A 14,742-nucleotide genomic window follows, 5' to 3' on the forward strand; every position below is an offset into this window, starting at 1 on the left:
AAAAACTTGTCCCTCCACAAAAGCGGCGAATTAACTGGCAAAAATCTATTGAAATCAACTTTATTGAATGCTAGAAACTAATCAAAAGTTTATAACAACCAGGTAAATGATTAATGAGGGGGGAAAAAAAAACCACACACACCCGAGTCCCAGTTAGAGAACTTTGTAGTGTTTTAACTTATGCCGGCTCTGTCCCGTGCTCAGCAACCACTTTGAAGACAACAGCCCACATTCCTAGTATAGGTTCCTAGTCCTGGAGGGAGATGAAGGGACTTTATTCTCAAAAAGTTGTAGTTTGTTTCTACCTGTCTGGTGGCTTCCTGACGGATGAGCTCTGAGTCTGCATTTATTTTGCCTAACTTGGAACCCCCTTGAAAACATTTAAAGGCAAGTGCATTAGCCTCTGCTGCCTGGAGTAAGGGCTGACAGTTGAGGTAAACATACAAACCAAAAAGCTTGGGAGGAAAGGCTAGCAAGGAGATAATTTGGAGAATGAGAGCTTTGAAAAGCTCTGACATATTCCTGGAAATCTAAAATGCCACCTGCATGCCCAGGGCTACGAACATGCTCAGAAAAGACCCAACAAACTCCTAAGCTCTCGTCTGTGGTTGACCTTCAGGCTCTGCACAAGCAGAAAGTGAAGGATAAATGCAGAGCGTAAGCTGCATGGCTGACAGTTGAAGGCAGGCTCTAACAAACATACACACAGAACCAATCTGCAAGACTGGGAGTGGTTTTTTGTTGTTATTGTTCTTGGAGATAAAGGAAGTCTCTGTCAATCACTAGCTGACCACTAAGCTAATGGAACAAGACTTCAGCGGCTATAAAGGACAAAAAACAGACTTTACAAAATTAGTTCAAAAAGTTTGTTTAAACACACACAAACAACTACAATAAGTGGCAACAACAAACTCTGGGGAGAAACTAATTTCCAGAGTTGCCACATTATAATAGTCAAACGTCTAGTTTTCTTTTTCCTTTTTTTTTTTTTTCCTTAAAGATGACCAGTAAGGGGATCTTAACCCTTGACTCGGTGTTGTCAGCACCTCTCTCTCCCAAGTGAGCTAACCGGCCATCCCTTTATAGGGATCCAAACCCTTGGCCTTGGTGTTATCAGCACCACACTCTCCCAAGTGAACCACGGGCTGGCCCTAAATGTCTAGTTTTCAATAAAAAGTTATGAGGCATGCAAAGAAGCAAGACAGTACAACCCACATAGAAGGAAAAAAAAGAAAAAGAAATAGTCTTTTCAACAAACAGTGCTGAGACAACTGGATTATCACATGTGAAAGAATGAAGCTAGACCACTACACCTCACAAGATATGCAAAAACTGACTCAATATGGATCAAAAACCTAAATGTAAGAGCTAAAACTATAAAATTCTTAGAGGAAAACAGGGGTCTTCATGATTGTGGATTTGGCAACGAATTCTTAAATAAAACATCAAAAGCACATGTGAAAAAGGCAAAAATAGATAAATTGAGCTTTGTAAAAATTAAAATTTTTGTGCATCAAAAGGTAGTGTCAGGGCCGGCCCGTGTCTCACTTGGGAGAGTGCAGTGCTGATAACATCAAGGCCACAGGTTCGGATCCTATATAGGGATGACTGGTTTGCTCACTGGCTGAGCGTGGTGCTGACAACACCAAGTAAAGGGTTAAGATCCCCTTACAGGTAGGTCATCTTTTGAAAAAAAAAAAAAGATAGTGTCAAGAAAATGAAAAGACAACTGACAGTGGGAGAAAATATTTGCAATTCATGTATCTGATAAAGATCTACTATCTAGAATAAAGAACTCTTATTAACTCAACAACAAAAATACAAACAGCCCAATTAATAAATGGATAAAGACTATGAATAAACATTTCTCTTAAGATATAGAAGTGGCAATAAGAACATGAAAAGATGTTCAACACCGTAAGTCATTAGGGAAATGCAAATCAAAACAATTAGATACCACTTCATAACCACTACAATGGCTATTAAAAAAACCCAAACAAACAGAAACCAAAAGGTATTGGCAAAGATATAGAGAAATTGGAATCCTCATATGTTGCTGGTTGGAATATAAAATAGTGCAGATGCTGTGGAAAAGTCTGGCTGTTCTTCAAAAAGCTAAACATAGAATTAAATGACCCAGTAATCCCACTCCTAGGTATGTATACAAGATAAATGAGAACAGGTGTTCAAATAAAAACTTGTTAATGAATTTCACAGCAGCATTATTTATAATAGTTAAAAAATGGAAAGAACCCAAATCCCCAACTAATGAGGGGATAAACAAAATGTAGTATATTTATACAATGGAATATTATTCAGCCATTAAATGGAATCTAATATTGATACATGCTACAATGTGACTAGGCCTGGAAAACAGCATGCTAAGTGAAAGAAGTCAGACACGAAAGGCAACATATTGTATGATTCTAATTATAGGAAATGTCCAGAATAGGCAAATCAGACAAAAATAAGGTTAATAGTTGCAAGAGGATGAAAGGTAGGGGAAAATGGGGAGTGACTGCTTGGATTTGGGATTTCTTTTTGGCATAATGAAAATGTTCTGATACTGAATCACGGTGATGGTTGCACAACACTGTAAGTCTACTAAAAGCCAATGAATTGTACCTTTAAAATTTATTTTTATTTATTATTTTTTGTCAGCTGGCCAATACATGGATCTGAAGTTGGTGTTATCAGCATCATGCTCTAACCATCTGAACTAACTGTCCAGCTGCACACTTTTTAAAATCGTTAGAATGGTGAATTTTACCTGAATTAAAAAACAATGTAGGGCTGGCTGGGTAGTGAAACTGGTTAGAGTGCAGCTTTATAACATCAAGGCCATGGGTTCAGGTCTCCATACTGACCAGCCGCAAAAAAAAAAAAAAAAAAAAATTATAGAAAAGAAAATTCAGAGGTTACATGCAGAAAGGGTTGGTTCATAAATATAGATGTGTAAGGGGTATATTCTAGGTCACAGTATAAAATATCTTCCTTAATGTGGGTTGTCATAAAAAGTTTAAAAGTGACTGCTTAGACTATCTATTTGAACCCCAACTCTGACAGATGAGGAAAATAAAGCTCAAAGAGGAAACTAACTTCATGAAGAATACTAGCAAGTCAACAGCAAAACAAGGACCAGAATTTAATAGTCTGATTACATTATATCAATGGAGTAACTTAAGAGTATTAAAATGTGTGATAATTTTTTACAATTACTAAAATAATAAATGTTTATTTTTAAAAAATTAACACATTCTTTTTAATGACTACCTGATGTATTAATAATAGGGAAGGAAAAGAGGAAGATTTGGAAGATAACAAGTCTAGAACTTTGTTTAACTGTAGCTAGATGATTTGGTTGTACTTAAAAAAAAAATTAATGGCTCTACATTTTTAAAGTCTAGATAACAGAGGACCCAGAGATGAGGGTTTTGTTTTTTTGATTTTTTGCGGCTGGCCAGTACAGGGATTGAACCCTGGACCTTGGTGTTATCAGCACCATGCTCTAACCAACTGAGCAAACTGGCCAGCCCCCCATTCCCCCCTTTTTTGGCAGCTGGCCCCAGAGATGTTTCAATAAATGATTATCAGACTTGAGAAAATAAACCATTAGGGGCCGGCCCGTGGCTCACTCGGGAGAGTGTGGTGCTGAGAACACCAAGGCCCCGGGTTCGGATCCCATATATGGATGGCCGGTTCGCTCACTGGCTGAGCATGGTGCTCACAACACCAAGTCAAGGGTTAAGATCCCCTTACCGGTCATCTTTTAAAAAAAAAAAAAAAGAAAATAAACCATTAGGAAATGTTTTAAGTGTATGGCTCGTTTCATTCAGAGGAAAAAGACTTTGGGGTGACTATGTTCCAAGTTTTAAAGGGCTGTCATCAAAAAGAAAGGAATCAATCACAGAATCTCAGTAAAGGTCATGGGCTTAAATTCAACCTGTGGTCAACAGGTAGAGTCTGAATAGAAGAACCTGAGCCAAGATGCCTCTTCCTCCAATTCTCATTGGTTAAGATAAAAAGTAGTTTCTACTTCATTCATGGAAACAAGCTAAAAAGTTTAGGCAGTTACTCAGATAATTGGTCCAAAAAAAGTGCCTTTATCCTTTCCTAGCAGCCCAACATCCCTCTCTCACTCTCCCCCCAACCCTTCTGGCTATAGAATCAAGTTCAAATCTTTTAGCTTAGAATTCAAGGCCTTGATAATTTGACTCCTACATATTTTATAAGCCTTACTACAATCTTTGTCTTGATAGATATTCTCTACTCAGGTCAAATCAATCAATCTTTATTCTTATCCTAAAAGGTATGGTAGCTACTTAAAGCTTCATTAAAATAATTTAGAATTTTATTTCCAGGTAACCATCACTTTTAATAGCTTACTTTATTCTGAAATAATCACAAACTTACAGAAAAGTTGGAAGTAAAAAGAACTTTTTTTTTTTTTTTGCCTAAATCATTTGAGGTAAGTTGCTGATCAAATGCCTCATCATTCCTAAATACTTCAGTGTGTTTGTCCTATAAAGATGTTCCCCCACATGATCTCAATACAACCATCAGAACCAAGAAATTAACACCGATACAAATGGCTTATGATTTTGATTTGTTCCATTACTAATAACGTTCAATATGATCATTTGGTTAGGATGTTCTTTTAACAAGCTTTCTTGCACAAGATGTTTCAGGCTCACCTTGTACTTTCCCTGCCCCAGTCCTGAAACAGGAGCCCTGGATCCTTTTAGTGGAGAATAGTATATAAAGGCAAAGACCTGGACAACAAGGGTGCTCATTGCTATTAGGCTGTTGTTGCTCCTAAACTTTCTCAGTGGACAGACAGTTAGGCAGTATACATATACTTAGGTACATGTACTCCTATATACTTATACATTTACATTTGTTTTTTTCCTATACCTATTTGTATATAATAAAGGTCATGAGTTCATGCTGATACAGGCTGAGCTTCCCTAATTCAAAAATCTGAAACCTGAAATGCTCCAAAATATAAACTTTTTGAGTGCCAATACGATGCTCAAAGGAACATTTTGGATCTCAAATTTTCGGATTAGGGATGCTCACCTGGTTAAGTATCTGCAAATATTCCAAAATCCAAAAAAATCTGAAGTTCAAAACACTTCTGGTCCCAAGCATTTCAGATAAGAGATACTCAACCTGTACTTCCAATTTGAATCCAACACAAGATTCATTTTAGTTTTCTCCCTTTTCATATTGGTAATTCCTGTCTCTAACAGGGAGAGAAACCTGCCTCCCATTATACTTAATGTATATACTTATTTGATCAAGCTTCCTGTATGTAACCAATCTCCCATATTCTCTTTCACCCTTCTCTTGCATGGATGTCCTCCTTTCCCTGACTGAACTGTGATTTCCATTCTGGGCTGACCCCAGGTAGGTCCCTTTGTCATCCTACTTGGGTCATTTCTCTGTGTGAACACTCTCTTCACTCTGCTCCGGCTCCCCTCTCCAGTCTGCCCTTTTCCAGAGATGCCACCCTCGTCCTGTTCAGTCTCAGACTCCCAACACTGAACTGTTTCCATCTGTGTGGACATCTTCAACGCTGGCTCTGACTCCATGCTGCCTACCCCCATTACCCATGTGAAGATAACCCTTTCACCCCACAGGGGCACTGACTCTCCATGCTTGGATGCTCCCCTTCTCTCATCCTCAAATTCCTCACACTGAGCTACCTATCCTGTGTTGTGTGGATGCTAGCCTCACCTCACGTGGGCTCTGACATCCCACTCCTGGCTGCTCTGGCCCACCCCCACTTCCAACCTGAGCAGCTTCCTTGCTTTAGCCTATGTAATGGCTTTATGATTAAATTGTTCAGGAAAATGATTTATATGTATATAAAACACTTAATTTTTTATTAGGAAAAATTTTAGTAGAAAAAATGCACTTGACAAAAACAGTTGGAAAACCACTGGTATGGATAATGCCCAGAACACCACTTCTAGACTAAAAATCCAAGTGCTGTGTGAAATCATTGCTTTCTGTTGAGAACTAGAACAAGTAAAAAGAAACATGACATTCTCCCCTTAGATAAACGGAAGTTATTCAATTCCTGCACTTACAAACCTAATAACAGAAAGCAACAAAGTATTCCAACTTGACAAGTGTTAAAAAGTATATGTTAAAAACTGGTCAGTGATGCCTTAAATATAAATACTGAAATTGAAAATAAGGAATTGATTAAAAAGCAGTTACCTTTAGGTGATGTAACATAATATTCACTAAAAAAAATATATTAGGGCTGGCCCGTGGCTCACTTGGGAGAGTGTGGTGTTGATAACACCAAGACCATGGGTTCGGATCCCTATATAGGGATGGCTGGTTAGCTCACGTGGGAGAGCATGGTGCTGACAACACCAAGCCAACGGTTAAGATCCCCTTACTGGTCAAAAAAAGTACCTCGAGTAATAAAGTTAGAACAATTATTCCAAATCATGTTTAATTAAAGGAGAAGCAAGAAACTGAAAGAGGGCCGGCCTGTGGCTCACTCGGGAGAGTGTGGTGCTGATAACACCAAGGCCACGGGTTCGGATCCCATATAGGGATGGCCGGTTAGCTCACTGGGTGAGTTTGGTGCTGACAACACCAAGTCAAAGGTTAAGATCCCCTTACCAGTCATCTTAAAAAAAAAAAAAAAAAAGAAAGAAACAGAAAGAAAATAGAAAGGACAGACATATACTCTTTTTCTACTACTAGTAAAAGAAAAAGCTAAGGACAGAAGGAAAGATAAACATGAGGATAGAGACAAAGAAAAAAAGACAAAATGAAAGAAGATGAGAGAAAAGGGAAAGGTAGAAATAAACAAGAATAAGTTCCTAGGTGTTTATTATAGCAGGCTCTCAATAATGTTTTTTAACAAAATTTCATTAGGGCATTTCCATCACTTACTGCCTTTTGAAATGCCAATTAGCAAATCAGTTACTGTTAGACTCTTCAACTACAGTACACCTAGATTAGAGCTCTGGGCTTAGAAACCAGTCCTGAGCCACAGATTCTCCACCCATGCAAGAATCAAGGGGTCCCAAGTGATCAGGCATAACAAAACCATTCAACAGAAAAACATCTCGAAGCAGATAATCCAATGTCAGTATCACTACCTTTATTTTAAAAAAGGAAATTCATTTTAAAAAGCAACAAATAAGCTGGCCAGTTAGCTCAGTTGGTTAGATTGTGGTGCTGATAACACCAAGGTCCAGGGTTTGGTACCTGTACTGGCCAGCTGCCAAACAAACAAATAAATAAATAAATAAGCATTAATTAGTAATATAGTATGATTCCTCAGGTGCATTTAAAAAAAAAAAAAAGATGACTGGTAAGAGGATCTTAACCCTTGACTTGGTGTTGTCAGCACCACACTCTCCCAAGTGAGTTAACTGGCCATCCCGATATAGGGATCCGAACCCGTGGCCTTGGTGTTATCAGCACCGCACTCTCCCAAGTGAGCCACGGGCCAGCCCTCAGATGCATTCTTTGAAGTCCTCCCTGTTTAATTATTAAAATACAACTCACAGTACAAAGTTAGTGCCAAAGAAAGAATAAAATGGTTGGTACCACACAGGAGTGTGTCCCTGTGTGCCTCTGAGGTAAATTGTTATTTCTTGGCCTCATTTTCCTCATTTGTAAAAAGAGAATTCTGTATGAGATCAATGGCTCCCAAAATTTCAGACCCAACACATCAAATCACTTTAACACATTAAAAACTCTGACTACTATTTCCAACCCATTGACCAAGGATCTTTGGGTATTTTTAACAGGTTCTTCGGGTGATTCTGATATACAGACAGGTTGAAAACTACAGGACTAAATAATTTTTAAGTTCTCACCTCTGTGCTACTGAAACCATTTACTGAGCTTTTTATATACACTATAGTCTGTAACTTCACAACAGCCTTTTTTTCCCCTTTGGCTGCCTCCCTGTTGGGGAATTGAACCCTGGTGTCCTGAGTGATAAGCGGGGATATCCACAATAGCCTTCCAAGACATGCATACTATTGTCACTGTTCTAAAGATTACAAAACCAAGGCTCAAAAAAGTGAACTCCCCAAAATCACACAATTAACAGCTCAGCCAAGAATCAAACCCATGTGGTCCATTTTATTCCAAACAACAATTTATTCTATGGTTCTAATATTATTCTATAGGGTAATTAAAATGCTATTACTTTTAATGGGAAAAAATTTCAAGTGTCTATTCTGGGAAATGACTGCTAAAACTGAGTTGTACAGCACTTATGGGAAGGAAAGATAAGGTTCACATTATGTCATCTCAGAAACTGCAGCATATACAGACAATACCCACCTTAACTGTACCATCATCACTGCCAGTGCAGACAAGCTGGGGGCCCCTCCTGGCTGGATAACAGGAATTCACGAAGGAAGTATGTCCCTTCAGCCTTTTAACCCTCTCGCCTGTTTCACTATCCCACACCGCCACAGTCTTATCTGTGGATGCTGAGAAGAGCATACTAGAAGGTAAGAGGAAGAACAAAAAAGAAATAAGTGAAGACAAACAGCAACCTACCTTTCCCACTTGCCAAAATGTGCCAAATTCTTTGAGATCACTGACCTGTTGTGCTCTGCCAGTTTAGCATGATGCTGAAATATTTTACCCTACCTACCAAAATCCTACTCATGCTCTAGACCCAGTTATAAGGTCTACCCTATGAAGTTTTAAAAAATTTCCTTCTGTGAGTCCCATGAGGTATTATACATCTAATACAGCAGTTTTCTCAATCTTTCCCTCCTTTGTGATAGATAACATTTCACACATAAGATATCCTCACTTGGAAATATTTAATCACTCCCTGTTGCTATAGAAGTAAAACAGACAGACTGTGGCAATTCTGGACCCCAAAGCTGTGTAACTCCAACTCTTTCCCTAAAAACCAGTTTTTCTTTTATCTCTGAGGATGATTTCTAAGTTATAACTGATTTTATAATGCTTTCTTTACTTAAAATGTATACAACTCTATGTAGCTGTTGATGGAGCACCCTAAAGATTTTAGAGGTCAGCATAAAACAATGAACGTTTAGCAAAATACCTAACAATAAGATTAATGAGCTTTGTATAACCAAAGCTGTATATAATCTACAGATATTCTAAAATTATGCAATCATTAAAATAATGCTTATGATAACAGAGATGTTAGATGAATTAAGTTAAGGGAAAAAGCAACATACAAGACTGTACACGTAGTTCTAACAAATATTTAAAAACTAAACAGTTTTGGGGCCGGCCCGTGGCTCACTCGGGAGAGTGCGGTGCTGATAACACCAAGGCCCCGGGTTCGGATCCCATATACGGATGGCCGGTTCGCTCACTGGGTGAGCGTGGTGCTGACCACACCAAGTCAAGGGTTAAAATCCCCTTACCGGTCATCTTTAAAAAATAAAATAAAATAAAATAAAATAAAATAAAAAAATAAAATAAAAACTAAACAGTTTTGAGTAGGAAAAAGGCTTTAAAAAAATGTATAATATTAACAATGGTTATCTTTGGAGTGGTAGGAATATAGGCTATTTTTTCATCTTCCTGCTTTTTGGGGTTTCTCAAAATAAATATTTTATTACTTTTATAAAAGACATAGCTAATTTCTACATATAAAAATTACATTTTTTTTGTCTTAAAAAAGAAAACAAATTTGTTGTCCTGGCCTGTGGCTCACTTGGGAGAGTGTGGTGCTGATAACACCAAGGCCACAGGTTTGGATACCTATATAGGGATGGCTGGTTAGCTCACTTGGGAGAGCATGGTGCTGACACCACCAAGTCAAGGGTTAAGATTCCCTTACCAGTCATCTTTAAAAAAAAAAAAAAAAGAAGAAGAAGAAGAAAACAAATTTGTTGATATGTTAGATGACAGGTGATGTATTTAAAATTGCATGCATAGACAATAAACACCTCTCCTGGAGTAACAGTGATAAGAATGATAAAGTAGCTACCCCAAATGAAGTAGTTTTTGACAAGAGTCTCCTGAGACAGGAAACTCAGGGTTGAAAGGTGAAAGGATGCTAGGAGACATTAGTATGAGAAACAGTTGTCACTCTATGATACAGAATCCTCACCTGCCATCTGTGTTATAATGCAGTTCCATCACTGCTCCACTATGTCCCTTCAATGTGGCATAATTATCACAGTCGCCATAGACATTCCATAACACTGTTAAGGAGACAGATGTTCTGTGAGCATCACCAGGCAAAAGAAAACTCATTACTGGCCATGGAAAGGGTACATATAATATTTACCAGAACAACAGTTCTCAAATTATATTCCCTTGGAACACTACTGGTTATACCAAGTAGACAAATTTTCCTGACCCTAAAATACAAATGGCAATATTTTTACAATTCATAAAGTAAAAAACATGAATATAATGAATATAATTTTTGAAAATCTTAACTTTTTCCCTGTAATTTAAAAAATGTTGGCACCCACTACTATTTATCTCCTCTGAGTCTACAAGAAGACTGCAAAATGATGGCACTTATGGAAAACTTAGGAAGCCATAACTTGAAGGTCACATGGTAATAACTTTACACTACATACCACATGTAGTAAGTACTTACTACATGCCAGGTGCCAAAGTAAATGAGTAGACACAGTTTCTATCCTCAGGGTGCCTGGTCTAGTAAGGAGTGAAGTTTGATAAATGTTATTAAGGATCACTACATACAGAAGAGGTACATATATACAATAAGTACTTTCCTGCTGATAAAAATGTTTCCAGTTTGTTTGATGAAATTAAGCATATCAATAATTCATTGATGTTCTGCAAAGATCCCTATTTCTTCCAGATACCTGGCCACTAGTAAATTGAAGGATTGTAAAACTAACTAGAACATCCAAATCAAAATAGTGAAGACAGATATTATCCACCCTGAGACATAGACTTAACAGAAAAGAGCCAAAGGATTCATTTCATCTCCTAATCTGGTGAGTGAAGCCAGAAAAAAAGTCATGCTTCTGTTATCATCTCTCTTGCTTTTTCTCATGAATCCCCCAAAGTGACTTTTCCTAGTTATTTCTCAAAAATGGGTATTATTGACTAGTAGTGAGAATCTGGTAGCAGATCCTAATGATGTACATGTAGATTATCTAAATAACCACTTTAGGATCCCCACCTTCCTTCTCATTTGCTACAATTCTGGGTGTGGATCAAGAGGCGGGCCTCACACCTTTGGGGAAAGAAAAGTTATCTCTTTCCTCATTACTCTGATTAACTTGTTAAACCTAGATGGGTTGTCTTGCTAATTTAGCTCAAGATGTGCTTCCAAGAGGAAGATATTCTCAAACTAGTAAAATAATAATCCCTTTCCAACTACTAAAATAATTCCTTCCTCCTGTATTTACCACCAGAATCCCAAGTTCTACAACCAAGATCATTCAGCTTTTTCATGCCCTGATATTAGCATGTTAGCCATGTAGTTTGTTATGTTGCCAACTAAGACCGATACCTTCTGTGACACCCAAGGTTTTAAAAAAATAATTACTATTTGGCAGAGAGCAATTATCCCAGATTCAAAAACTATGCCTTACATATCAGTCGGTCAAATCCCGCAGAGGCTAAGGTGGATCCATTGGGGTGAAACTTGCAGCAGTACACTTCCCCTTCATGTCCTGAGAGCAGCATGATTGGCGCTTGAAGGGAGGAACACCTTGGAGGTCCCTAAACAAAAGAGAAGCACAAAGTAGCCACTGAATACAGCTGTAAAATTGGGAGATGCAGAGTGAAGGGAAAAGACTAGGGAAACAATCGAGTGGATTTCATCTGATTTAGAGAATGGCAGCTCTTCTCACATAACTCATGCCTCCCATTTGATACCCGCCTGAACTTTCCAGTATCAACCTATTACATTAACTCTCCTCTCTCACTCTGCTCTTGTTCTACTGCCAACTTTTGATTGCTCAAACATGTTAAAACTCATTTTTGCCTAGGATCTTAACATTTGCAGTTGCCCCTGATGGGAATCCTTTCCCTCTAGATGTGGCTCCTTTCAAATATTTCCTCTTCAGAAAGTCCTTGATCACTCAAACTCCAGTAGCATCCCACCTCCCCACGTGTATTCCATTAACTCCACTGTATTCCTTCACAGCACTTACCTGAAATTAGCTTCTTCATGTACTGTATTTGTTTACATGTTTTATCTTTACTCCCAGTGAAATGAAGCTGTGTGCAAGGAACCTGTCTGTGTCATTCCACATTTTCTCAGTCTCTGGCTCACTTAATGAATGACTGAACCGACCTTCTCAGCAACCCTGAAGGGTACAGATTATTAGGCAAGGTAGTTTTGATTATGGTCGTGGACACCAATCCTAGGCTTGGCAAGTCACCTAACCCTGGGCTGATATTCTTACTTGTTAAATAGGAAGAACAAGGTACACTACTCATAATCCCAAAATTTCAATAGTTTCCAGTTTATTTGTTTATTCAAAAATATTAGATACCAGGTGTTGTTCTAGGTACTGGGGAAACAGCATTGAGCAAAATAAACAATGGAGTTTGCATTCTTGTGGGAAAGAAGAAGAGAGGTAGGAAGGGAGAGAGGAAACAGTAAAACGTATAGATGGTGGTATGTGCTATGGAGAAAAACAAAGTAGAAATGTAGGTTCCAGAATACTACAACTTAAAATAGGGTGGTCAGGAAAGCCGTCACTGAAAAAGTGATATTTGAGCGAAGACCTGAAGGAGCTGAGTGTGTAAACCATGTAGACATTTGGAAGAGCATTCCTGCAGAGGAAGCAGCAAATGCAAAGGCTCTGAGGCAGGAGCACGAAAGCCACTGTGACTGGAGCAGGATGAGCAATAGAAAATTGGTAGAACAGAGAGATAAAGTGAAAGAGGGCAAATGATTACAAGGATTTTGGTTTTTTGCTCTGAATGAAGTGGGCAGCAAAACATGATGGCCAGTTAGGACCCTACTGCAATAACACCAGACGAGATAATAACAGCTTAGACCAGGAAGTAGTGACAGGTGGTAGAAGTGGTAGCAATTCTGGAAATATTTTGAGGATGGTGTGAACAGGATTTGCTGATGGGCTGGTTGAGGAGGTGAGAGAGAGGATACATCTATTTCCTCATCTGAGCCTAATGGCACAGTGGGAGAGGTATGACCACTACCTCTATCTTACAAGAAATGTAGTTAAGAGCATGAATTCTGAGTTCAATATCTGTATCTATCACTTACTAGATAAGAGTTTGTTTCCCATCTGCAAAATGGGATACCAACAGTTCCTGTCTTAGGCTGTCACCAGTATTAAGGGAGATTTCATACAGAAAGCATTCAGAACAAGGGTCAATGAACGTCAGTCAGGTATTATTCGGTTGTTGTCAACAATACTAAGGGAAAAGCAATTTGCCCAAAGTCCAACAGCAAGTTAGTATCATTCACTAGCTCTCTTCCCGCCCTCTCATTCATCCACTCTACCAACTTTCCTGAATATTTACTCTATGCTAGATCTGGAAGCTTTAGGACGCTTAAGCCGCGGTCCGGGTTTTGAGCCTAAGGATCCTAACTCAATTCTAATGCTACTTCACAGGGCGGTCGACAGGCTGAAAACGCGCGTCAAACTGGGAAGGACGTGTGGAGCATCCGCAGAATACCGGGCGTTTTTACAATATTTATCTGCTTTAACTCCAGGTAGAGATTCTCCTTCAGCCCCAACAGTCCGAGGAACGGCCCAGGCACGATCACCGGTACAGCGCTCTGGGAAGAGGAAGATGAGCCAAAGGCCGAAGGTCGCCTGCTGCTTCACCTACCGCTTGAAGCAAAGCTCCCGGCGTTGTCTGCTGCTGCCCTGCTCCGGGACCCGACCCCGCCGCTCCCAACAGCAAGTCATGCCGCTGCCGCTTGACTGGGACCAGTGGCAACTCTGGGCCCTTGCGCTTTTGCTGTTCTATCATGGCGGAAACCACTCTCCTCAGCGCCGACACCGACCGCGCCGCTACCCTCAGGCATCGCGCGATTGGTTCCAACTTAGTGCTTCCTGCAGAACTTCCTGCTTGTAATAACCAATCGGCTTTCAATATTGCCCTGCACCGCCCTCTGGATAGTCTCTTGTTATTGGGCATATCTTTCTGACGTCACGAAAACGGGATTCCAGGATTGGTGGACCGAGCTGGTGTCCCTCCTCCGAACGCTGTGTCTTGTGGGTGGAAAGTCGCTGACTGGGTTTGGCGTTTCGGGCAATGTCGGGGCTGGGGGACTAAGAGCTGACGCCGAGTAAGTATGAGGAAGACCCGGGGTGGAGAGCTGCCCGAATCTGGAGGCGATGCCTCGTTTGTGAGGTCTGAGCCTGCCCTTCTCAGCTGGTCCTAATAGCAAGGGGCGGGAGGTGGGCCTGGAGTTCCCATCTCTGGTGAGTAGTATCCTGGGTTCCCTTTCCGGGCAGGAGTAGAGCTTTGGGCTCTCTGGCGGCAGGACCCTGCGGCTGCCTGAGGCCCTTGACGGCTGCCTTCTTAAGCGCCTGTTGTGTGTCCACACTTGTGCTGGGCGTTCCCAGGGAGAAAAGGCCCGTCTCCCCGCCTCCATCAGTGCCCCCTTTGGCTGAGGAGGCCGACTTATTTTTGCCACTTATTCTGCAGTCTTTTATGAGCACCTGCTCTATGCCCCTGAGAGAGAGATTGAGGAAAGAAAAAAATGTCCGACTCCTTCACCAGAGCACAGTCTTGCTGAAAAATTTGAGATTCATGCCTGTGAACCAGGACTTCTCA

General features: G+C 39.9%; 2 protein-coding genes across 3 annotated transcripts in view; one reads left to right on the top strand and one right to left on the bottom strand.

Annotated features, from left to right (window-relative positions):
* SNRNP40 (small nuclear ribonucleoprotein U5 subunit 40) overlaps positions 1-14,742 on the bottom strand; it is an 82,987-nt gene that overhangs the window by 17,775 nt on the left and 50,470 nt on the right. Inside the window, exons 1-4 of one of the 2 annotated variants that reach the window (XM_063103601.1) lie at positions 13,789-13,956; positions 11,568-11,697; positions 10,097-10,190; positions 8,332-8,497 (exon numbers count right to left, since the gene is read on the bottom strand). In XM_063103601.1, the coding sequence (XP_062959671.1) occupies positions 8,332-8,497; positions 10,097-10,190; positions 11,568-11,697; positions 13,789-13,932 (534 nt within the window). In that variant the 5' untranslated portion in view covers positions 13,933-13,956. Of the gene's footprint in view, positions 1-8,331; positions 8,498-10,096; positions 10,191-11,567; positions 11,698-13,788; positions 13,957-14,742 lie in introns of those variants that run through there. The other variant, XM_063103602.1, reaches the window with a different exon arrangement.
* Positions 14,178-14,742, top strand: part of ZCCHC17 (zinc finger CCHC-type containing 17) — a 64,585-nt gene continuing 64,020 nt past the window's right edge. The window contains exon 1 of the mRNA XM_063103603.1: positions 14,178-14,251. The gene's annotated coding sequence lies outside the window, so the exon portion shown is untranslated. The remainder of the gene's footprint in view (positions 14,252-14,742) is intronic.

Source organism: Cynocephalus volans, chromosome 8, assembly GCF_027409185.1.
Source record: "Cynocephalus volans isolate mCynVol1 chromosome 8, mCynVol1.pri, whole genome shotgun sequence".
Classification (NCBI taxonomy): domain Eukaryota; kingdom Metazoa; phylum Chordata; class Mammalia; order Dermoptera; family Cynocephalidae; genus Cynocephalus; species Cynocephalus volans.